The following is a 27,064-nucleotide window of genomic DNA, read 5'->3' as shown; positions in this document are numbered from 1 at the left end:
GAAAATCCTGAAATGAAAGAAGTTATTTCTTAGAGCTGTATTTTTTCTTTTCTGTTCTTTCCTACTTCCATTTTCTTTTTGAAGAACTTGCTGAAAATTTAAGCCATTTTACATGTCAGGATGACATATTGATGGCATCAGTGTCACTTTTTTTGTTTTCTTAGCCCTGGGAAAACTGGTACATGTATGTCAATATCCAGTAATAGCTTTTAATATATTAAATAGTACCTGCATTGCTTCTTGTTTTATCTTTGTTCTAAGGTTAAAAAAAAGTCAGTAAATTATTCTTTTTAAAAATACTCTATTTAGGTACTTCCCTTTTTAGAGCACGTTCTGAATCGTACCCATACATTATATAGGAGAGAAAACTTTAAAATTATCTAAGAGAGAAAATTAAACATGTTGAATACGTAGCATAGAATGAATTAAGAACTTGGGCTCTAGATTTGAAAACTAGGTCTCATTGCTTACTTTTGTATGATACGGGGAAAGGTACTTAACCCCTTTCAGCCTCAATATCTTTGCCTGTAGAATTTGGCTCAGAAAAGTTCCTAGTTTAAGGGTTGTTAGGTGTGAATGTAACATTCTTAGTCAAGTCTCTTATATATGTGATTGTCCAATAAATGTTCGTTGTTTTTTATCTGTTGTGTGTATGTGTGTGTGTGTGTGTTCTGATAGCTCGTGTGAGCCAGGATATTAGTTTATTTCTTTCATGAAGTGTGAAGTTCAATAATAGTAGCTTGAATTTACTGCTCAGGAACTGCTAAAGGTGGTTGCTTCTGCTACCTTCTTAAACTTTGAGGATGTATTTATAGCAGTGGGCAGAGACCTCAGTTTCCATGTTGCCTCTGTAAATACTGGACAGGTGGCAACCTTCTTGCTTTCATTAAAGTGTTTGCTCACTTGAGATAAATTACCTCTTCCAGGTGTCCAAATGGTGAGCCTGCAAGAGATCATTTACCTCAAACAGGGGAGAATGTTACTTCCACCAAAGGGCTGGGCTATCAATCATTATGGACATGGACTAAAGAACTCTTTAGATAGCTCAACATTTCATATGTCTGGTCCAGACTGAATTTCTCAAGATAGAAACAAATATGCTGATTTGCCTGGAAATATCTCTGAATAAATATAGTAGATAGATATGAATAGAATGTTCATACATTTTGTTACACATTCCCTCTATAACTGAATCATAATTATCCGGAAGATGGATCACCCAAGTGTACGTACCCCTGCTATTACTATTCAGAAGTTTCTTTTCATTGTTAGAGTTAACTGTGGAGGTCATAGCAACTCTTTCAGGCAAAACTCAGAAATCTGGGTTGCATTCAGTGTAACAATGAGGTTTCACACTTAGGAAGTTCAAAGCAATAAGTAAAGATATTTCTGTTAATAAGTAGTCATTGGTATGTATTTTGAAATGAAGGTTTTATTGAATCCTGAAGAATAATAAAGTGAGCATTCCTACTTTAGGTGTGGTCTGTGGAGCAGCAGCATCGGTATTCGTGGGGAATGTGTTAGAAATGTATGATCTCAGACTCTACTCCAGAGCTCTTCAGTCAGATTCTACATTTTTGTAAGGTCCTTAGATGACTTATAGGCACAATGAAGTTTGAGAAAAAGTAACTTAGAGGACTTTGTCATTTACCTGACTTCACTTATATTTGAAATTGAAACAAGTACGTATCATTTTTGGTATTTCAGCTACAAGTGTGTCTTTGGGGGGATCCACATTTAATTTATCAGATTTTCTTCTGTTTTGTGATTTTCTTTTATATTACTACCTTTGCATGTTCCCATATTTTTTTCAAACATTTTGTTATCAAAAATTTCAGGTGCATAGGAAAGTTGAAAGAATTTTACAGTGAACTGGTATTTTCTTTATAAATTAAAATTTATTTGCCTGTCATAATTTTTTTTTTTTTTTAAAGATTTTATTTATTTATTTGACAGACAGAGATCACAAGTAGGCAGAGAGGCAGGCAGAGAGAGAGGAAGGGAAGCAGGCTCCCTGTTGAGCAGAGAGCCCGATGCGGGACTCGATCCCAGGACCCTGAGATCATGACCTGAGCCGAAGGCAGCGGCTTAACCCACTGAGCCACCCAGGCGCCCGCCTGTCATAATTTTTAAGAACAGTTTTTGAATGGATAATTTATCATTGGAAGTGTCCATGACTATGTAAATTCCAGTGTCACAACTTTCATAGGATATATTTGTGAATAATGTTATTAAAATAGTATATGAAATAAAAATTATTTTAAGAACTATTGATACAATTATTGACATAAAAAATTATGATGGATGTTACCTAAACCTATTGTGGTAATTATTTCACACTCTATGTAAATTAAATCATGTTGCATGTCTTAAATTTATACAGTGACATATGTCAATGTTTTCTTGATAAAACTGGGGAAAAAAACCCCAACATGAAGTTACTTAAGTTCCTTCTATCTTCATAGCATCAGTTTTTTCACTCATTCAATAAGTACTTCGCATCTATTTCAGCAAAATTTGCTGTCTTCTAATCATTCCCCCAAATATTACTTCTCTGAGTTGAGGTATGTTTTTGGATTGTCCTGTTATTGGGCATTTATTTCTTTAGTATTATTTATAAATAATACAGATAGAAACAAGAGCTATTGATTCTTAATCAGTGTTAGAGGTTTCCCATCCCTATTGCCTAACATGGTATCTTTCTATATGAGCTACTCTGTGCAGGTTGTCCAGATCACCCATACATGTATACAAACTTGGATGCACACAGACACATAGTTTCACATGAAGGAATCACAGAGTCATGCCTCACTGTAATTTTTTTCTATTCAATGAACAACTAAATGCATTTCCATGTCAATAAAGGAGGTATACCTTGTTGATTGTATTTGGCCACATGCCACCCCATTGTTTATATGTACTGTAGTTGACTGTGAATTCTCTATTGGTGGATATTGGTGTCTTTTCTTAAAATTATCCATGATTTTAAGCAATACTGTAATGAACTGTGATGCAATTAACATGTTTGTGCAAAAACAATTTATGTTTGCACAGTTATTTCCTCGGCTAAATGCTTGAGAAATGAGTTTGCATATTTTACATTTGGAAAGAATCACCAGTGGGGCTTTCATGAAAGTTGTCTTGCCTCACATTCCAATGAACAGTACCAAGAGGGATGGATTCCCCATAGCCTTTGGGCACATTAAATTTTGACAATCTTTCTCATCTTTATTAATTTGAAAGGCAAAAGAAACTATATTATTACTTATTTGCATGTTTATTGTTAGGTTGCAAATTTTTTCATTTGTTCTACATTTATTCATACTCTTTTACAATTATCTCATTATGTTCATATATGGGGATATGTGTTTGTTTCTTATGGAGTTATAAGTACTTGTGTATCACATGCATTAACACTTTGCTCTGTATCATCTAAATAATTTTTTATGTCAATAATTTTGCAGTGTGTATTTTAGTTTTGTGTATTTTAATTTTTATATAGCTAAATTATTAAGTATTTACTTTGTGCTTTTTCTGCTGGTGATTTACTTAGAAAGGTTAGCCTTACCTCAAGGTTGAATTGCTCATATTTTAGTCTAGTATTTTCCTTTTATTTAAAATTTAATTTTATTTTTTCAGTGTTCCAAGATTCATTGTTTATGCACCACACCCTGTGCTCCATGCAACATAGTCTAGTAGTTTCAATTTTTATGTTAAATCTTGGATTTATCTGGGGTTATTTTTGGTTTAAGTAATGAGGAAATTATTAAGATTTATTTTTGTCCAGATGATCAGCTCGTTGCAATACTTTTCAATTCAGTCACCATAATGACATTAGATATGTCATTCAGCGTATCTTAAACTACTGTTATATGTTTTTGGATGTATTTGCTGTCTCTCTGGTCTATTCCATTATTTTTCCTTTCTCTTCTATTTTTTAAGATCTTATTTATTTATTTGAGAGAAAGAGGATGAGAGAGAGAGAGCATGAGTGAGGGGAGGGTTGGACGGAGAAGCAGACTCCCCGCTGATCAAGCCTGACATGGGGCTTGATCCTGGGACTCCAAGATCACGACCTGGGCCAAAGGCAGTTTGCTTAACCAACTGAGCCACCCAGGTATCCCTCCCCATCTCTTCTAAAACCAGTATCATGCTACTCTTTTCATATGTACATCTTGACATTTTAAAATATGGTAAGACAAATTCTGTCATTATTATTATTATTTTTTGACACACAGAGAGAGAGAGAGTACAAGTAGGCAGAGCAGCAGGCAGAGGGAGAGGGAGAAACAGGCTCTCCGCTGAGCAGGGATCCTGATGCGGGGCTCGATCCCAGGACCCTGAGATCATGACCTGAGCTGAAGGCAGCAGCCTAACCGACTGAGCCACCCAGGCGCCTCCTGTCATTGCTTTTGCTTATAATATTTTGAGCAGTTTTCATAGTTGTTTTTTTGTTGTTGTTTGTTTTGTTTTGTTTTTTAGTTAGAACATTGCTTTGTAGCAAACATCTTGCCGTAATGATTGCCTCCCATGTTTGAAAATAATGTCCACATTCGTATTTCCCAAATTATTAGCGATTTGGAGACAGAGCATTATTTTTGGTTTAAGATTGTGATGTGTTGGTGTCACTTGAAAAGAGTTGCATATAAAAGGGTTAACAGTGAAAAGTGTTCCTGGAAAAGTAAGCAGAGATCAGATCATGTAGGGCCTTAGAGGGCATATTTTTAAGGAATTTGACATTTATTCCTAGATCTTCACCCAGGCTTAAAAGCAGCAGTTGTGAAAAGATCCCATTTTATTTTATTTTATTTTATTTTATTTTATTTTATTTTATTTTATATATATAGAGAATGCATGCTTGTGTGTGCAAGTGGGGGTGGGGGCCTAAGGGTACAGGGAAAGGGAGAGAGAGAATGTGAAGCAAGCTCCACACCCAGCACGGAGCCCAACACGGGGCTGGATCTCACGAACATGACCTGAGGCAAAATTGAGTCAGATCCTCAACCAACTGTGCCACCCAGGGGCCCCTTGATTTGTGTTTTTTTTTTTTTTTTAAAGATTTTATTTATTTATTTGACAGACAGAGATCACAGTAGGCAGAGAAGCAGGCAGAGAGAGAGGAGGAAGCAGGCTCCCCGCTGAGCAGAGAGCCCGATGCGGGGCTTGATCCCAGGACCCTGGGATCATGACCTGAGCCGAAAGCAGAGGCTTTAACCCACTGAGCCACCCAGGTGCCCCTGATTTGTGTTTTAGAAGACACTTTGTCTATGGTGGAGGATGAGTTGAAGAAGGGAAAGACTGAAGAAGAGTAGGGAGACTCTAGCAAGAATACAGATGAGATATAATCATGATCACAGAAAACGTTGAATAGACTGGAGAAATATTCAGGATGGGATGTGGGGAGATGGTAAGGGAGATGGAGATGTCAAGGATGACAAAATATTCCCAAGTCTGTGGAGTTCAGTTTGAATATAAGGCGTTAGCATTACTCATGATTAACATTTGTTATTTTTGTATTATATTACTCATTATTATTAATATTATACTCATGAGCAACATTATGATTAAATTAAATAGTTATGGATTACATATGTACTAATTAAATCATTACTCATGAATCCCCATTTTCGTTAAAGGAGTGTTTCTCAATCTTTCTAAGTGTGAGGACTCCATTTTGATAAGAAGACATATTGTAGACTGCTCTCTTCCCACATGATAGTTGTAGTTTTAGTAGCAGTTGACTTTGATAATGTTTTAAAGGACTTTTAATTTTATTACTCACAACATCATGGTCATATATTATTCATGCTGTATATTTTTTTAGGGCTAAATAAAGATCAAGATGGCAGTGGTTGCTTTAGTTAAAAGTGATGAAACCCTTGAAACAATTCTTTAGCCTCCCATACCCCTGCCCCAAGATCTGTCACTCACAGGTTTAAAATTACTGGTCAAAACAATTCTTTATGAATTTGTTTTAAATATTTTAACCTTAAATGTATGATATTGCCTTTGCTATTGGAAAAAGTCCAGTAGGGTCTTCTTCTTTCTCAAAAGACACATGCTATTAAATAGAGGGAAAGTGATTAACAAATGTATTTTACATAAACAGAACTTTGTTAAATGTAGCAAACATTTAAACAGTTTAGACAAGTGTAGACATGGGAAATTTCAGTGACCTTATTTTTATCTCTTATTTCTTATCATTATTCAAATAATTCTACCACTATGTCACTAGAGGATTTTCTTTTTGTTTCTTCATTTATTTAGTGTGGAATTTATCCTACTCTATACTGTATAATGTAAAGTATGTCACAGAAACACTTCTCACTCATCAGAGCATAAATTATTTTAGTGCTCTTTCTGTAATTCCTTGAGAGTCAGAAATCAGGAATGCCTCTTTCCCACTTCTTAAAAATTCAGAAGAGTGCCTTGTAGAATTATATTGTCACTCAATTTCACCTTTCAGAGTGGTTAGTGCCCACACAAATTTGTTTCTATGATATAGTAAAAAACTGCTACTCATTAATTTTAATTATAGTTGATTTTTTGCTTTTAAAGTCTCTTTGTGAAAATTTTGTTACTTTGATATACCTGAAAATTTCCTAAAATGATGAGCCACTATCTTGTTTATTTAGAAAGAATAACTTTTGGGGCATCTGGATGGCTAAGTTGGTTAAGCATCTGCCTTTGGCTGAGGTCATGATTCCAGTGTCTCGGGATCAAGTCTGCATTGGGCTCTCTGTTCAGTGGGGAGCCTGCTTCTCTCTCTGCCTGCAGCTCCCCCTGCTTGTTCCCTCTTTCTCTCTGACAAATAAATAAATTTTAAAAATCTTTAAAAAAACATAAAAAATAACTTTTGACATACCATTAAAAATTAATTTTTCTTGGTATTTTAATCTTATTTGAATTCAATTAACATATAGTGTATTATTAATTTCAGATATAGAGTTCAGTTATTCATCAGTTGTATGTAACACCCAGTGCTCATCATTATCACATGCCTTCCTTAATGCCTATCACCCAGTTACCCCATTCCCCTACCCACCTCGCTTCAGCAACCCTCAATTTGTTTCCTATAATTGAGAGTCTCTTATGGCTTGTCTCCTCCTCTGATTTCATCTTATTTTATTTTTCTCTCCCTTCCCCAATGATCCTGTTTTGTTTCTTAAATTCCAATATGAGGGAAATCATATGATAAGTTTCTTTCTCTGACTGTCTTATTTCACTCAGCATAATATGCTGTAGTTCCAACCATAGTACCGCAAATAGTAAGATTTCATCCTTTTTGATAGCTGAGTAAAATGCCTTTGTGTATGTGTGTGTGTATATCACACACACACCGCATCTTCCTTATCCATTCATCTGTTGATGGACATCTAGGTTCTTTCCATAGTTTGGCTATTGTGGACATTGCTGCTATAAACATTTGGGTGCATGTGCCCCTTCAGATCACAACGTTTGTATCCTTTGGGTAAATACCTAGTGGTGCAATTCCTGGCTTGTAGGGTAGCTCTATTTCCAATTTTCTGCAGAACCTCCATACTGTTTTCCAGAATGGCTGTACCAGCTTGCATTCCCACCAACTGTGTAGGAGGGTTCCTTTTTCTCTGCATTCTCTCCAACATTTGTCGTTTCCTGACTTTTTAATTTTAGCCATCCTGATTGGTGTGAATGAGTGGTATCTCATTGCATCTTATTGATGCCGAGTGATATGGAGCACTTTTTCATGTGTTTCCTGGCCATTTATATGTCTTCTTTGGAGAAATGTCTGTTCGTGCCTTCTGCCCATTTCTGGTTTTTTTTTTTTTGGGGGGGGGTGTTGAATTTGGCAAGTTCTTTATAGATTTTGGATACTAGCCCTTTACCTGATATGCCATTTGCAAGTATCTTCTCCCATTCTGTAGGTTGTCTTTTAGTTTTGTTGACTATTTCCTTTGCTGTACAGTTTTTTTTTTTTTTTTATCTTAATGAAGTCCCAATAGTTCACTTTTGCTTTTGTTTCCCTTGCCTTTGGAGATGTGACTAATAAGAAGTTGCTGTGGCCAAGGTAATAGAGGTTGCTGCCTGTGTTCTCCTCTAGGATTTTGATGGATTCCTGTCTCACATTTAGATCTTTCATCCATTTTGAGTCTATTTTGTGTGTGGTATTAAGGAAATGGTCCAATTTCATTGTTCTGCATGTGGCTGTCGAATTTTCCAACACCATTTGTTGAAGAGACTGTATTTTTCTCTATTGGATCATCTTTCCTACTTTGTTGAAGGGTAGTTGACCATGGAGTTGAGGTTCCATTTCTGGGCTCTCTATTCCGTTCCATTGATCTATGTGTCTTTCTTGGTATTATTGAATGCATCCTTATGTTCAGCATGTTTCAGCTGCTATGGAAGTAAAATGAAGTATAATTAATCCAATAAACACATACAAAATATGCATATATGTTAGGCTGGCCCAGGGCAAATACAGGGTTTACTGAGATGACAAAAGACACAGTTAAGGAGTTGCAAGCCAGTTGAGAAACTGGGAATACATATATTAGGCACTGGAATGATGTATAATATTGCATGTTATAGTTAATATAACTTTTACTGTTTTTTTTTTCAATAGTGACCCATTAAACACTAGTTTAATTCTTTTGAATCAGTGCTCTGTATTCTATGTTAATTGGTATGTGAAGCACCGAACCCTTTTTATTCATGACTTATTTAAGGAATTGATTGTTAACAAAGAAACTGTGTATTTTAATTATACTTCATATACCTTCCATCAATGGGATCCTTAGAGAATAGGTTTATGAGAGGCATACAGAATTAAATTTGTATCACCTTTTATTGTTAAGAGTCAATGCATCAATAACTGATAGAAATAAATTCCACAGGAGGGGTATTAGGCTTTTATCCAATTTATAATTTTTATTTTATGTATAACTTTTAGGCGGTTGTGGCTTCCAAAATCTGATTGCTGCATAAATTTTTTAAAAAGATTTATTTACTTATTTGAGAGAGAGAGAAAGACAGAGAGAGTGCATGCTAGCAGAGGGAGGGGCAGAGAAGAGGGAGAAAGAGAATCTCCAGCAGACGCCCTGCTGAGTGCGGAGCCCAGCACAGGGCTCAGTCTCATACCCTAAGATCATGACCTGAGCCAAAATCAAGGTCTGATGCTTAACCGACTGAGCCACCCAGGTGCCCCGTGACCGCTGCATAAATTTAAAAATTTATCTTTCCTTTAATCCACTGGGGAATAAAGAAATAAAAGAAACCTCACATTTTTGAACATCGGGCCTCTGGGAGATTGTTCTTTCTGACTTAGAAAAACACTGATTAATCACCTTCTCAGCCAATATTGTTCTTTAATGTTGAACCATATGTATCTTTAGAATTATAAAATATTTTTCTATTGGACAAAACTGGCCAAATATCTTTTTTGTGTTTATGATATAAAGACAAAATTTAAATTAATTCCACCAGCAGAGGCTCTTGCAATGTAGAATGGTATACTACTGAATTTAAATAATCTCTCCACGCTTGTCATTTTACACAGATAGTATCATAAAACAAGTAATGACAGATTAAGACCTGCCTAGCAGAGGGAAAACTAAATTACACAACTTTTATTAAGGCATAAATAAACCTATTAACCATTATCTGGAATACCAATTAGTAGAAAGTGCACTGACAATTTTATTTATCAACATTAAACACAATTATTAATTATAGACCTGATGAATCTAGCAGCAAGCAGGCCATGGTGGATATGCGGGGACCTTAAGTCCATTATGTGAGAGGGATGATTACCAAAATCCTGTGGGGAAATAAGTAATTGTCGTTGTAAAATTTTAATTGCCTTAGAATAAGGCAAATTATATTTTCTTGTCTGAGAATATAAATAGTATGACATTAAGGTAACAAGCTTCAGTAGTTGTAAATAGAAAATGAATTTATGTTATGTTTTAAAACAAAGCAAAGAGTGATGATGAATTTTTGGTGTCATAGTGTTCAGTGTAAATGATATAATGTAAATACATGCAGATTTTCTTTAGATATGTTGTTTAGTGGGTGAGCTATTTCCTGCATTCCTTTTTGTCATAGTGAAAATTAATGTGGGAGGGGACTTTCTGAATGAATCATTACAGGTGAATGGGAATTATATAACTGAAAAAAACCTTTTAATTGGGTTGCTATTGGCAGAATTGTGAAATGAACAAGAGAAAGTTCACATCTTTTCTGCCTCTTTTTTCTTTTTCTTCCCCCTGAAGATCCAAATTCCAGAATCTGTGGACATTTACTCATAGGTGCAGCCAAGAGTTCTTTTGCAAAACTCATGGATAAAGTTAGTCTGGCAATGGAGAGTATACCTTTACATAGTAGCAGGAGTATTACATACATAGAAAAAGATTCTCTGGTTCAGCAGCTGGCTCGTGGACTTCATAAAGTAAACACGCTGGCCCTGAAGTATGGTCTCCGCGGCCATGTGCCCATTTTGGTATGTATGCAATTTCATTAAATAGTGACTTTAGGATTGTAAACTTAACTCTGAATCACACTCACTTGTAGTTAAAATTAGTTGTGCATGAATGTATTTAGATTAGATTTCATGTAGTCTTTAATGCAGTACATAATAGCACTTCTAAGTACGTGTCTAAAATATCTAAATACAAAAGTTCTGGCGTGAGTTGTGAATTTACTATTTCCTAGATGTAGGCTGCCACAGAATGCTGTGAGACATAAACAAATGTCAGTTCCCTTTCCTAGCCATTAGATTATTTATTTGCTTTGGCTGTTGATTTCATATCAACCACATTATTGGTCACATACAAAATAAAGCTTTCACCTCTGAGTGTCAGTTACAGCAAGTATCTTTCTCTGTATAATCCAAGATACACTGAAGTTGGTATAGTGGCCATGGTTGCTGATTTATTAGTAAACGTGTAGTTCCTTTTTGTAAAATTGCTCTTGATTAACAACAGAAAAGCACGGCGTCATTACAGAAGCAAATACTTGGATTTACACAAAGACTGCACGCGGCGGAAGTGGAGCGTCGCTCACTGCGCTTGGAGGTCACAGAATTCAAACGCAGCATGAATGAGATGAAAAAGGAGCTTGACAAAGCCCAGGGTCTCCAGATGCAATTAAATGAATTTAAGCAGTCTGTAAGTATGTGTGATTTACAATACTGTGGCTCTATACTTCTGATAGATACATACACACACATAGCCACGTGCATATGATACACATACATAGACATATATGATCCATATATCTATATATTTGTTTTAATTTTTGATTTTTTTTTGAATAATTCAGAGTCCCATTAATAGAATTTTTTTTTCTTCAGAAAACCTCCCTTCTAAAATTCCCCAGCAATACTGCATTATATAAGTCAAAGTTGCTGAGCAACTAGATCTTAAATGTTCTCATTGCGAGATGGAATGATAATTATGTCACATGATAGCAGTGTTAGCTAAAGCAATGGTAGTAATCATATTGTGATATATAAGTGTATCAAATCAACAGGTTATATACCTTACATTTAAATGATGTTCTATCTCAATTATATCCCCAAAAACCAGAAGTTAATACCAGATGCTTAAAGGAATACTGATTCTCTGTCAGCAGAACTCATAGCCCTGTTAAAATATATACTCTGGCTGAAAGTGTAGAAAAAGAGGAAATTATATTTTAGGATAGATTAACTGCTTTAGCAAACAAACCCCCAAATGTATACTAAAAAATAATAAAATACTTCTCCCAATTGAGGAACCTGATGTTTGGAATGGGAGGTGGGATGTCCTCTCTTTTCCTTTTATACTATGTTGAGTAAACTAGATTATCTCATTTGAAATAAAATTGCTTTTCCAAAGAAATGTTCAGTCTGACTTCTGTTGAACTCATGTATTATTTAAGAAAACAGGAGATAGTTGAGAAAAGACAGCCTGGATTCTAAATAACATTAAGTCAAGATCAGAATGTATAAATCTATGAAGCACAGTAAAATGGAGCTATCCGCATACTCCATCGGCCACCCGGGTTAGTCAGTAGCACTGCTGTTCTCAGTGTGGATATAGGAACATACGGTTACCCTGAAACTTCAGAACTGTGTCCAATTGATGACAGCTAATATAAATACAAATACAAAATTTGTTTCCTAAATCTAGCAGTAGGCTACTTGCAAGTTCAACTTCAGTTTAAATGGCTAATTTGGAATTTGCAGTTTTAACATTTGTGGAAAGAGTGGCAGATAGCAGTTTAGTTACTAATCCTATGATAATGTAAATTACTAATGTTAATTATTATTTTAAGTAGCTATGCCTTGAAAGGGTCAAAAGTTCTTATAAATTAGTCAGGTTAAGTAATTGTGAATTACCCTTCTGATTGGAGATAAGTAATAGTTTTCTTGTCCGTGAATGTCTAAAGACACCAGTTTTTGCCTCACTTTCTTAGGTTTTTGTTCAGAGAAGTTAAAATTATAGAGCTGCCTCAATATTTTTTTATTATAAAAATAATATGTAATAAAAATACAAAAAAGTGTAAAGAAGAAACTCAAAGCACTCTAATCTTACTACTCATAACCAATTAACACTGAATTGTGGATGGGTTTTGTTCCCTACATTTTTGTATGTGTACGTGTGCAGATGCATGCTCTTACACACAGTTGTAATTTAGAATGATTTTCATGTACAATACGCAAAACATGCTTACAAATGTTAATGTTTACTTATATAGTACTATAAGCATTTTCCTGTGTCAGTTATTAATTCCATTTTAGGTAATTGAATACTGTTCTATAATATGGATATATCAAAATCTGTTTGACAGTCTCCTGTTAATAGATACTTCTTTTTTTTTCCAGTTTTCTTTTTGATTATATTTAAGTCATAAAGAATTGTTTATACTTTTAAAAGCCTGTTCCTTTGGAGTGTATCTCTGCCTCCTTTTGATTTGCTTTTAGTTGTGTATACTAACTAAATCTGGGATGTTGAGGCCAAAATGGATGGAAACAGCTATTGATACAATTTGAGATTTAGAATATACCCAACTTTTTTTTTTTTTTTTTAAGGTGTAGATGATAGTGATTTTCCTGGAAATTGTTGCTTTCTGGAATATGTAAGAGGAATTCTAGGTATTCCTACAATAGGATTTCCTAGTCCCTCACTAAGTATTAGGAAAACAAGTTAACATCTTATCTCTGATTAGTTTGGAAATAGGACTCAGTTTCTAGAATCCAGAGAGAAGGTTAGAGTTTGAAGAAAAGTTGCTAGAAGGTGACAGAATCCTCTTGTAAGAACTTTGGTTGAGTAACTGACTTGGGGGAAATGCTATGAATATATTCCAAGAAGTGTTTAGTGTGAATTGCTTTCACTAAAGTATAGAAATAAAAATAGGATCAATTGAAGTAATAATTGACGGAATGAGATTTTTGTACTTTGACATACAGTTGGAAGGTGTGACATTATAAAGTGATGATTTCTAACATTTAATGACCAAATTGACCCTGTATCAGGCACTGACCCTAAACACTTCAAGGAGTTGATTCATTTAGTCCTCTTATATCAGTAGTTGTTCAAAATTATGATTATCTTTATTTTATAAATGAGGAACATGGGACGTGGAGCAGCTGAGTAACTTGCCCAGAATCACAAAGTTAGTAAGTAGAATTGACAAGATTTGGACCTGAGTAATCTGGTTCCAAAACAAATGCTTTTAACTACTTCACTATAGCGGTTAACATCTATATATAGCTGTGTTAATAAAGGGTTGTTTCATTAAAAACAGAACAGATCGAAAAATGATGCTACTTTCCTCTAAAAAATGGAGAGTATACTTACAATCTTCATCTTTCCCTGAATTCAGTCAAAGTGCATAGGAGGAAGATAAAATAGCTTCTTTATAGTTGGTCTAAAATTGTAATGTAAAGGGAAACATCCTGCCTGCAAAAGCTGTTCAGTGTTTTTATTGCTTCTGAGCATTGTGTTCATCTACTGACAGTTGTTCTTGAACAGACAACTCCCATGATTTTTTTCTCTTTTCTTTTTTTGCTTTATTGGTCCTTATAGCTGCTTTTCCACACCATCTCTTTCTTATTCTCCTTCGCTCTATTTGTTTGATTCTGTTTACTTTCTGAAGAGTGAACAGAATTGAGCCAGTCTCTGGGAGGGATAGATAGATAGACAAGAGAGAGGCTAAAATTAGCCAAGTTTTAATGTGAAGGAGAAATTTTGGAGGAGTGGGTGGAATTCCTGGGAAATGATGGGCATTATGATTTATAGAGGTCAAGTGACAGATGGTCTGATGGTGAGGAGTGATACTTTAAAACAACATAACAAATAAAAGGTAGAAGTAGTATAAAAATATCTGTTCATAAGACTGAGAAGAGCGCTGTGGCATCAGGGGAGAGAGGGATGGTAGGTAAGAGGTTGAAATGAACAAGAGTGCCCAGAGGAGGCCGTTAAAGCTGATGTTCTCGAAGTGGAGGGTTTAGCTGTAATGGGACAATGTGGAGAGTAAGGCAGCTGTTAGGAGGGAGTACAAGATAAGTGTTCCTGCACATCTAAACACTGTAAAAGTATCAGAGATACATCCAATACAGGATCCTAGAGGACTCTCAGGAAATGAGGCAACTTTCTTTCCTCTGTGCTTGGGATCATTCCTGTTACCTTGTGTCGACTTAGGTAAATCATTCCCCGTCTATTTTTGTGCTAGAATGTTGCTGTTGTTTATGTGATACTTTAAAATTTAATCAGTGTTGAGGAGTGCGTTATATCCACCTTTCAAAAGGCAAATAATAGTAAAAGACAGTTGCTTGTGGGAGGCAGCAGGCAAGGTACCTGGGGCGAAAATAAAACTGAGTTAAAACTATATTATGATACAGAAAGAGCCAAGTAATAAACTTATCCTCAAACTTAGTTCTAGCAGAACGTTTTTTCTCTGCCTGAGATGCATGCTTGCTGTTGTTGGCCCATGAGGAAACTGTAGCCAAGCACATTTGTGTCATGTGGCAGAAAACTCAGAGATAAAGTCCACATTCAACTGCACTGGTTTATATATTCCAGATGCCTAGAATCGATAGGATTTTTATTCTGCTCTTCCCCTCCCCCCCAAATTAAAAAAAATTAAATCAATTTGCTTTATATTTGTGGTTAATTATATTTACCTTTAAATCTTTTCACCAATGGGAAAGTTATCAGTCTTAAATAGACATATATATTTATATATACAGCGTGGTTAATTGACTTGTACCGTGCCTTTTAGTTTTCCATATATGTTTCTCAGGTCGCTTCCCTTGTGTGAAACATTCCCACACTTTTTTCTTCAAGATCAAGATGTCTCTTGTTGTCTGCTGTAATTAATTTTCATTTGCTTAATTGTTTTGAACAGGAGATAATACATGTGTGTCCTGCCGTGGATTCCCCACCCTTTAAGGGATGGCCCCTGGCTAGAACTGTTTAGACAGATGAATCGCTCCATTCTTGAAAGCAGTCTTTAGATTTAGATGATACTGTAAAAACTCTGCTGTATACTCTGGCGCAAAGTTTTATTTGTAGATGTTTATGTAGGAATATTCTTTCACTCAACAAATATCTGCTGTCTTATGCTACTTATACTGTCAACAAATATACTGCTGTCTTATACTACTGAGTACCAGGCACTCTACTGGGTGAGAAAGCAGAATGAGGTCTCTGCCCACCATCCTTAGACATGTGGTTGGTGGCAGAGTGCAGACAGGCAGTATAAAAGGGAATAGTTACATGAAGTGAATTTAGATAATGATAATGACTGTAAAGAAAATAATAGAATATGGTATGGCCGTGTGAGGAATTGGAGGAGGGGGGAAGGGATGGTCTGGTAAGAACTCTTGAAGGAGAGGTTGTTTGACCAGGGAGATGTGAATAGTAATGTATGCCGAACACAGATTTTCACGTAATCACTTAAAATCATCAGCACTCGTTAAAGGCTTTAGTTCCTGCAATCGCATTCTTTATAAAAAGTGCTAATGTATGAAAATGTAAACTGAGCATTATAGATTTATGTGAACTTGAAATAAGTTTCCTAAGATTTTATTTGACTAAAAATGATCACTTTGGGAATATAGCTGTTCTGCGTTAGAAATCAGAGTGATTTTTTTAATCTTGATTTGTGAGATTAAGAAAAACAAGTTGTACTTTTGTCATGTATCAGACACTTAGAAATGTGTGTGTTACGGTCTATGTTGGCAAATCAAATTCTGAAGATTAAATGATACAACCACGCAGCTAGCTTATAACTGAATTTTTTAACCTCTTTTCAGAAATTGATCACCCATGAGAAGTTTGAAAGTGCATGTGAAGAACTGAATAATGCGTTACTTCGGGAACAACAGGCCCAAATGCTACTGAACGAGCAGGCACAGCAGCTACAGGAGTTGAATTACAGACTTGAACTGCATTCCAGTGAGGAAGCTGACAAAAACCAAACTCTGGGAGAAGCTGTTAAGGTAGGACAGTATCTCTTGCGTAGTCGTTTGTTTCCTGGAGGTGTGGATCTTCCAGGGAATCATTTATATCTCCTGGCTAGGGAATAGAACCCAAGATCTGAAATTTTATCCTGTACAAGTTCATAAGGATGGAATGAACTTGCTTCTGGGACCTCAATTCCAAGTGTGCATTCACATGTATCGAAAATGTAGAAGTAGGTTTTACTTGATAGCTGAAAACAAAGTAGGGGTCTTTCCAGTAATAATTACTATTTCAAGTTTTTTTTTTCATTTAACTTCCTTGTTTCCTCTTCTCTTTAGTTCTTTTCTTTTACTTGTTTTATGCCCCCTGGACATTGAAACTCTACATATCTTTTGGATTTTGAAAAGTTTTTGGTCTGGGTCTGTCTGATTCTTGTATAAGTGTGTGTCTGAGGAGGAGGATGGTTTGGTTAGGGAAAGTTGTTCTCTCTGTCATATATTTGTGGCAAAGCTACTTAGAAGAGAAAAGAATAAAATAGTTGTCATTTAGAAAGTTTCATTAATGGATTTAGGACTGTGGTATCTTTGGGAAATGTTGACTATAAAGTATAATAGAATTGTACTGTATGTCTTCTTTGGAAAAATGTGTATTCATGTCTTCTGTCCACTTTTAAATTGGATTATTATTTTTTGGGTGTTGAGTCTTACAAATTCTTCATCTATTTTGAATATTGATCTTTTATTAGATATGTCATCTGCAAATATCTCCTTCTGTAAGTTGTCTTGTAGTTTTGTTGATTGTTTTCTTTGCTGTGCAGAAGCATTTTATCCTGAAGTCCTAATAGTCCATTTCTGCTTTTGTTTCCCTGGCCTCAGGAGATGTATCTAGAAGGAAGTTGCTATGGCTGATGTTAAAGAGATTACTGTTTGTGTTCTCCTCTAGGATTTTTATGGCTTCAAGTCTCACATTAGGTCTTGAATCCATTTTGAATTTATTTTTGTGTTTGGTATATTCCCATTTTTTAAAAAGATATTATTTATTTGACAGAGATAGCACGAGCAGGCGGAGCGGTAGAGACAGGTGGAGAAGCAGCTTTCCTCCTGAGGAAGGAGCCTGATGCAGGGCTCAATCCCAGGATGCTGAGATCATGACCTGAACCGAAGGTAGAGAGGCTCAACAGACTGATCTACCCACGTGGCCCCCACCCATTGTTTTTTGATGAAACTAAGAGAGTTCAGTTGACTTGCTTGGGGTCTTCTGGCCTATAAATATAGAGATTGGGATTTAGTGTTTTAGAAAAAATTAGAAATTAGTGAAATTTAAAAAAGAAAATACAGATGAATTTAAAGAAGGAAATATAGATGACCTTAACGAAAAAAAAAAAAAAAGGCCTCCTAGAACTCCTAGGATACTACTAATATTTTGGAGTGTATTTTTCCTAATATGTGTATTAAGTTGACCCACTTGAAATTGCTGTTTTTATAAATGAAAAACAGACAAATGCCAGCAGTTTTGTATGGTTCAACCTAATATATATAGTTTTCCTTACATAAATGAGAATGTCCATACTATTTCATAACATATTACTTGATATATACTAATAATAGTTGTAGACATTTTTACTAGCTGATATGATTCTGTGATATCAAAATTTTTTTCTCCTTTTTTTACACAAATAATAAATTCCATTGCATAAAAATAAGAAAATAGAAGAAAAATGAAAGTTAAAAGAATCCCAAATCACATCATCAGATATATCTATAGTCAAGATTTTGTTGTATATTATTTCAGTCCTTATCTTTTATAAATAATAGAAATATAACCAAATATAGGTTAGTGAAAATACAATAATACTGTTATATATAATTTTTAAATTATTTTCTAAAATCATCATGTCAACAATTTCTTTCCATGACAATAAATATAGCAGTGTCATCATCTTTCGTGGCTGATGGAATTCTTTTGAATATGCATAGTTAATTAACCTAGTTTCTTATTTTAGGATTACTTTCATTTCAGTTTCCTTCCTTCCTTCCTTCCTTCCTTCCTTCCTTCCTTCCGTCCTCCCTTCCCTCCTTCCATGTAGTTCTAAGATGAGTAGCCCTGTGGCTAAATCCTTATATACATATCTGTGATTATTTCCTTAGCATAACTTCCTAGATGAGGAATTCCTAGGTGAAAGGCCACACGAATTTTAAAGTGTAAATATTATAAATTGGCCTACAGCAAATATTTATGAGTTAACTTCTCTCCTAAAATGTATAGCAGTTTCACTTTTTACCCAACCTGGCTATTTCTACTTAAAAAATTTTGCCAATTTCATCAATACGGCCTTGTCACTCTAATTTGTATTTCTTTGATTACTAGTCGAGTCGAACATTTTTAGAAATACATTGGTCAACACTTTTATGCTTCATGTCCCGTTAAGAGATAATACAATTAACTAGGGTTTGACAAAGCATATAACTGTGTCCTATTGGAGTCTTTTCTTTCTGTAATAGCTTGGAGTTTGTGTTTAGGTGTAGTACCTTCCAGAAGATAAAAAGCTGTTCATATTAATTTCTTTAAAATGCCAGTAGCTTAAATATTGTTGTCAGGAGTGGAGAATTATTTAATTACTATCTCTTAATTAGAACTAGCAGGTGGTGATGTGAAAATGCTCTCTTGTGGGAGGCAGCACAGTTCAGCAGAAAAAGCACTGGCCTTGGAACAAGTATTTCTGAATTCAAATCCCCATTCTGTCACTTGGGCAAATAACTTAACCTTTCTAAGCCTCAGTTTCATCTTCTGCAAAATTAGGGATAATGATACTTATGTTACAGAATTTTTATGAGAATTAATTAGGATACTGGTTGAAAAGCAAGTATATTGTTGATGAATCTTCTTTTGTGTTTTTTCAGTAATAGTTAAATGAATAGTTTTTTATTTGTCCTGTGCATAACTTGTTTTAAAAAGTAAAGTGTCTTGAGATGCCTGAGTGGCTCAGTCAGTTAAGCGTCTACCATCAGCCCAGATCTTGATACCAGGGTCCTGGGATCAAGTCCTTGCATTAGGCTCCCTGCTCAGTGGGGAGCCTGCTTCTCCCTCTGCCTCTGCCTCTCCCCCTGCTTGTCTTCTCTCTAATAAATAAATACAATCCTAAAAAAAAAAATAATAAAGTGCCTTGCCTCTTTATAAAAACAAAATAAGATTGTGAATACAAGATATGGAAAATACAGAAGAGAAAACAAGTTACTTATAACTTATCATCTGAAAACAACCAATTAACATTCTGGAGTTTTGTTTTTAGTCATTTTTCTATATGTAATAGTTTCTTTATAAATCCTACGTTGGATGTGATGTTCAGAAAGGGCTTCCTTTATGTTACAGCTAGATTTTGACCAAGATACTTCCTGTATTACAGTAGTGCATCAAGGAGTAAAGGAATCTTCAAGGACAAAAGTATTCTAACACCAACGAACCCCAGTGTGTGGAGTCTGCATTAGCACTGTGAACAGACGTGGGGCTTACCCTGCAGGCAGATATCAAAGCCAATGTTAGAAGAGCTTTGGGCTCTTTTAGAAGGAGACAGAGCTTTGGGCTCCACCAGCAGATCAGGCCTTGAGCCTGAGGCTCCCTCACTAAGGAACGGCCTAGTAACCCGAGTGGGATAGTTTCATGTCGGTAGTGTCTGGGCAGAAGCTAGTGGAAGATTTTCTCTGAAAGAAAGCTGGCCTAATTTAGTTCTTTAAGGAGCCCCTCAACAGACGGAATTCGACAAAGAAACTGGCACACGGACAGGTATGTTAATCTTATATTCAGCCACATTGCTAAACTCTCTTACCAATTTGAGTAATACTTGATCTGTACTTTCCAGGGTTTTCTACACAGAACATTGTATTATTTGTTCTATTAGTGACAGTTTATTTTTTCTTTCCAAACCTTTATCTTTATATTTTTTCTGACTTCACTGGCTAGTGTTCAATGATGAGTAGGGGTAGGGGAAGCAGGTATCCTTATCTTGCTCTCTGCCTTGAAGAAACTCTTTCTTAAGTCTGTCCATTAAGAAGGAAGTTTGCAGTGTGGAGATTCCTTAAGAAATTAAAAATAGAGCTTCCCTATGACCCTGCAATTGCACTACTGGGTATTTACCCCAAAGATACAGATGTAGTGAAAAGAAGGGCCATCTGTACCCCAATGTTTATAGCAGCAATGGCCACGGTCGCCAAACTGTGGAAAGAACCAAGATGCCCTTCAACGGACAAATGGATAAGGAAGATGGGGTCCATAAACACTATGGAGTATTATGCCTCCATCAGAAAGGATGAATACCCAACTTTTGTAGCAACATGGACGGGACTGGAAGAGATTTTGCTGAGTGAAATAAGTCAAGCAGAGAGAGTCAATTATCATATGGTTTCACTTATTTGTGGAGCATAACAAATAACTCGGAGGACAAGGGGAGATGGAGAGGAGAAGGGAGTTGAGGGAAATTGGAAGGGGAGATGAACCATGAGAGACTATGGACTCTGAAAAACAATCTGAGGGTTTTGAAGGGGTGGGGGTTTAGGAGGTTGGGGGAGCCAGGTGGTGGGTATTAGAGAGGGCACGTATTGCATGGAGCACTGGGTGTGGTGCATAAACAATGAATTCTGTTAATGCTGAAGAGAAATAATAAAAAAAAAAAAAGAAGGAAGTTTGATAAATCCTTATTGGGTTAAAGGAGTTTTCTTCCTGGATGATGCATAAATAAAAATATCGTGAATGAATGTTGGATATTATCCCATACATTTTTATGTATCTGTGGGGATAATTATGATTCGTCTCCCTTATTCTGTTGGTGTGTTGCATTATATCGGGGATTGGCAAACTATGGCACACAGCCTGGGTTTGTATGGCCCGTGAGCAAAGAATGGTTTTTAATGTTTAAAGGATCTTAAAAAAACAAAGAAGCAGCCCAAAGAACATGTGACAGGAACTATAGGTGTGCAGAAAGCCCAAACTATTTCGTATCTGAAGTTGCTGACCCCCACATTACATTATTCAGTATTCTAATGTTAAGCCAGCCTCACATACCTAAGTCAACCCCGTTTAGTTGTGTTGATTTTTAAAAATACATTTCTGCACTCAGTTTGTTAATTTTTCACTTAGGACTTTAAAATCGATGTTCTTAATTTGATTGTTTTATTATTTATCTCTCTCATACTGTCCTTGTCATTTTCATGGTATCAAAATTTTGCTCATGTGAAAGGACTTCCCTTCTTACCCCAAACATGGAGTGGAAACTAGATAATATATCACAAACGAATTGTGCAGTAGATAGCCAAGCTTAAAGCGAGGTGAGCGAAATACTGAGAGACTAGAAATAGAGAGGATATCCACAACCAGGCAGTGAGAAGAGAAGTGTAGGGAACTCACTGTGGGGTACACACCAAGCTGGGGGCTAGAGTTGGTAATCCCAATGTTAGGGAAATCCAGGCTTCCCTGAGATTAGACTAGGAAAGAGCTACTGGTGTGAAGCTGGGGGTTGGGAAGGGCTGCCCCATGGGGAAGTGGAGAGGAGATGTTCCTGCCTGCCAGCTACAGGGGAATTTGATATCTACTCTGGACATCGGGTAGGGGAAAAAGTCACAAAGGAAATGGAAGGCCAGGCTTGTGCCACCCATGAAAGTCAGGTCTCGGTTTATGCTCCCTTCATGTCCAAGGGCTGCCCTGCTGAGCAGTGATCTTCTGTATGGCCCATGCCTTGCAGAACCCATGTGACCTGATAGAAGAAGGCTTGAGAATATTCAGTAGGGGTGCTTTATAGAGCACAGGAGACTTTTATGGAAAGTTCAATATTACAACCATGTGAAGAAATGAATTGCACATCAAATGAGAAAATTGCACCTCAGGTGGTAGGAATACTCAATGTTGAAAGGTACTTTTATTTTTTTTTTAAATTTTCACACATTTAAACATTTTTTCACACTTTATTCATATCATGCTTAGCAGGCATTGTACATTTAAAATGATGCTAAGTTTTTAAAACTATTCCCATTTATACAACCAGTGGACAATATACAGGGCAGCCTTAGACCTCTATCAACAAGAGGAAGAAAAACTAGCTTTATAAAGCAATTAGAGGTGAGACCGATAAAGCCTGAGATGAGGAAGACAAAAGCAAACAGAATGTGTAAGAGGCTTTCTTTAGACAATATGGAATTTATGTGTGTTTAGAGAACATGATTGTATGTGTGTTGTGTGTGTGAGAGGGAGTATGTCCATGCTGTTTGTTCCCCTGTATCAGTGTAGATGGTTTTGTATTAGAATGGATTCTCCAGAGAATTGTGTGTGTGTTTGCGTATATACATATGTGTGTGTGTATATTTATGTTTTTCATATGTACGGAGAGTGTTCATCCTTGTAGTTATGAGAACCCGGCCAAGTACAGTGGACACTCTAAAGAGACAAAGAAGGATGTAGGCGGAGATTTATCATAAGGAATTGGTTCACACGGTTGTGGAAGCTGGAAGTCCCAGGATCTGCTGTTGGCAAGCGGCAGACCCAGGAGAGTCGGTGGTATAGTTCCACTTAGAGTCTGAAAGCCTGAGAAGCAGGAGAGACAATGGTGTTAGTTCCGGTCTGAGGTCCAAGTCTGAAGGAAGAGATGTCCCATCTTGAAAATAGGCAGAGAAAGCAAATTCTCCCTTTCTAAGACTTTTCAGGTTGAAAGTTACTTTAGATTATACTTTAAGTGTTTTTAAATATTGTGAGAAATAAGGTATGAATAGAAATTATAAGACATGAAATGAAGATGTCATTGAAATTAAAAATGCAGTGAACAGTTTGAACATTGGATAGACATTGAAGAGATGTTAGGGAACTGAAAGATAGTGAGGAAATCACCCAGAATTCTCTGCAGAGACAAAGTGGTGGAGAATAGGAAGTTAATACCAACAAAAAAGAGAATTACACACACACACACACACACACACACACACACACACAGAAGATTTTATTTATTTATTCGTCAGAGAGAGCGAGAACAAGCCGGGGAGCAGCAGGCAGAGGGAGAGGGAGAAGCAGACTCCCGCTGAGCAGGGAGCCCGATGCAGGACTCAATCCCTAGGACCCTGGGATCATGACCCAAGCCAAAGGCAAACACTTAACTGGCTGAGCCACTCAGGCATCCCGAGAATGATATATATTTAATAAAAGAATGAAAGTAGAGTAAAATTGACTGAAAAATGTTTAATAAACTTTTAGAAGCAGAATCAGGGCAAAGCAATATTTTGAGCATGAATGACTAAAAGTTTTATAGATTTAAAGAAAGAGTAACTTCTCAAATTAAAGGAAATCACTGAACTGTGAGCAGGATGAAAAAAATGAATAAAGGGCCTAGAAACAGAGTAATGAACTATAGAATAGCAGAGACAAAGAGAAAATCTTAAAATCTGTGGGCTTAGGAAAGACGGATTTTTTTTAATTTTTTTTTTTTTTTTTTTGTCAGAGAGAGTGAACACAGGCAGACAGAGTGGCAGGGAGGCAGAGGCAGAGGGAGAAGCAGACTCTCTGCCGATCAAGGAGACTGATGTGGGACTTGATCCCAGGATGCTGGGATCATGACCTGAGCCGAAGGCAGCCGCTTAATCAACTGAGCCACACAGGCATCCCAAAAGACGGCTTTCTGTTGCTGATTTTGAATTAATGGAACTAGTTTAATAGTTATTAAATTCTCTAAGATCTCAAGTCAGCAAAGGGAACATGGTTTGAAGGTGGGAACTACATAGATCTAGCATACCTCTCTATGATTGGGAGCTATAGACAAATGGATATGGAAAATGTTATATGGAAAAAAGTGGAACAAGTCAAAGATTTATTATCTTTTCCCCACTTCCCCACTCCATTCCTAAGGTATTTTACATTGTTTGTCTATAATATCATTAGTACTACTGAACCTCTGAAACAGTTTTATTTTTAAGATTTTATTTATTTGAGAGAGAGAGAGAGAGATTGAGAGAGAGTGCATGAGCAAGGGGGGGAGGGGTAGAGGGAGAAGCAGACTTTCCGCTGAGCTGGAGCCCAACGCAGGACTGGATCCCAGGACGCTGGGATTGTGACTTGAACCGAAGGCAGCCATTTAACCGACTGAGCCACCCAGGCGCCCCACCCCTGAAGCAGTTTTGTTAGGAAGCATTTCTTTATTTCATATATAAAGTATGTTTTTATTTACTTTTTTCTTGACTTTAAGCTTAGATTTAAATTTAGTCACATTTATACGAACCATTTCCTCTTGGATTCTGCCTTACATATTTTTTTTAATGACATACATGAAAAAAATGATTAAAATAAACAGAGTTTGGTAATAAGGGAGTCAACCTGTGAGGTAAAATAGTTTCAGGAGCTAATACAGAAATTTGTACCTGAAAATGGGCTGATGCTCTAACCAACACCAAAGTATGAGGCATTGGCTTAGAACAGATTAGAGGGATAGTTCTCTTATTCTCCCCTGTTACCTAGCTGGGTGCAGGGTCATCACCATTAAAGTCAATGCCTGCATGCACCTGTGGGCATATGGAAACAGGCACACCAGGAAGGAGGGTACCTCCAAGAGTCTTGGAGTACTTATTGGTACGTGGCACTGACTGGAAGCAAACAGATTAAAAACCTGCCAACTTTTTGAGGCAATTGTGTTGCCTCAGAAACCACAGTCTGGACTAAAATAGTTTAAAACTCTTTGAGCCTTAAACAACAAACCTTAAATGAACTATCATTTTAGTCAATGCACAGAATTCCATACTGTAAATATCATGGTTTATTTAGTTATTCATTTGCTGATGGGCATTAGATCTGTGCATTTAGAAAAATATTAATAGATTAGAGTAAGGAGAAACTGAATTAACAGTCCTGAAATGACATTGGTTATATGAAGAGATTTTTTTTTTTTAATTTTGCTCTCTCCCTACTAAGTTTGACATTAAGAATGACTAAATCGTTAGGATTAGAATAAACGTATAACTCTAGTTGTTCCTCATTTTTTTCCTGAGAAAAGTTAGGTACCTATTAAATTCTGATAACTTTCAATTATATCTGAAATATATTAGATGTATTTATTATTTATAGAAAATTTAAACATTTTTATATTTATAGGATAACTTAATAAAGCCAATAATCTTTCTGTAAAGTTAAAAAATCACCCCCAGATTTATCTTTCTTAAAAAATAAATTTTGTTCATCTAATAAATACACATATTTGAGCCATTGCTGTATGGAGAGTATAGTACTTGACTTTGTGGAGAATATATTGAATTTAAAAAAGAATACTATTATCTTAATGCTTAGTGAGATTTTTGATATGACAGTGGGTGAGAGCTTCTGAAACTTATAAAATCTTAAATTCTCTGAATTGTCACAGTTTTGGAATTCTGCAGACATTGGTTGAGAGAGAATGGCTTAGGAAAAAAGTAAAGATTTATTCACAGCAAGTCTCCCAAATAGTTCCTTTGTCTAATTTGGTTCCGGCTCTTATTTACGTGCCCTTTTTCGTCATCATTTTTTAAAAAGAATGAGCATGGGAGGGGTGGGGGGGGGAGGGAGAGAAAAACTTTAGCAGACTGCTCACTGAGCTTGGAGTCCAACTTGGGACTTGATCTCAAAACCCTGAGATCATGATCTGAGCTGGAACCAAGAGTTAGTCACTCAACTGACTGCACCACCCAGGGGCCTCAGCATTTTTGTCATCATTTCTGTCACCTTGCCTACTTCTACTGTCTTGTGTAGTGTCCATCAACTGGCAGCAGACTCACAGGGTCTCAAAGACGTCTTGAAAGAGAAAAACAATCCCTGGATTGTTCCTCACCTTCCTACAGCTGCTCTGGTTTTTTCTTGCTTATGTCTCAATTTTAATAGAAAATTCACCTGTGCTTTATTATTTTCCATTCAGAAACGTAATGACACTTAGATTATGGATGGGAAAGAAGCAAGAAGAAAGAGTATAAGACTATGTTTTTAAAAATTCAAATGGAATAATTTGCAGGGATATTTTGGAGTTGGATGACAAAGGGTCACATTTTATGAATATTTACCTTCTTTTTGTTAAAAAAGTACTAACTTTTATATTATTACTAAAATTATTTGACATACTCTGGGGGTATAGAAGGTGACAATTGCACCGAAGTCACTTATTTACATAATTTTGAATAAATAGCCATATTTCCTCTAGTAGCTTTTAACAAAAGAGGCCTCAAATTCATTTACCTTATAAAATTTAAGCATTTTTTACTTGATAAACCCTGATTATAATAATAATTAACATCTATCACATAACCCACTTTCATAAAGTAGGATTATTAACATCATTACTTAATTTAAGTCTTATCATTTTTTACTTTAATCCCATATATTTTTTATCTTCCTAATGACTTATACCATTGAGACCTAAGGGGTAGTCAATTATATTTCAAGGTCAGAGAAAAAAGAATTAAGAAAACAACAGCTCTGAGAACATTTGTTAAAAACATTAATTTAGCAGAGACGATTCAAGCTAGAATCTAGAAGATTCATAAAAAGTTGTTATTCCTATTTTGTTAATCTGAACAACATAAAAATATATACTAAAATAAAGTTACTTTTCTGTTTAAACTTACCATGACATAACTTACTTTTTTTTGAAGTGT

General features: G+C 35.9%; 1 protein-coding gene across 5 annotated transcripts in view; it reads left to right on the top strand.

The window, feature by feature from the left end:
• Positions 1-27,064, top strand: part of CCDC171 (coiled-coil domain containing 171) — a 288,246-nt gene that overhangs the window by 143,030 nt on the left and 118,152 nt on the right. For all 5 annotated transcript variants that reach the window (XM_032880558.1, XM_032880557.1, XM_032880556.1 and 2 more), the window contains 3 exons: positions 10,251-10,477; positions 10,962-11,144; positions 16,280-16,465. In XM_032880558.1, coding sequence (XP_032736449.1) covers positions 10,251-10,477; positions 10,962-11,144; positions 16,280-16,465 — 596 coding nt within the window. The remainder of the gene's footprint in view (positions 1-10,250; positions 10,478-10,961; positions 11,145-16,279; positions 16,466-27,064) is intronic.

This window comes from Lontra canadensis, unplaced genomic scaffold (genome assembly GCF_010015895.1).
Source record: "Lontra canadensis isolate GAN:19392208 unplaced genomic scaffold, GSC_riverotter_1.0 scaffold70, whole genome shotgun sequence".
NCBI lineage: Eukaryota > Metazoa > Chordata > Mammalia > Carnivora > Mustelidae > Lontra > Lontra canadensis.
Note: the sequence above shows the minus strand (reverse complement) of the source record. Positions and strands in the feature narration are given on the sequence as shown.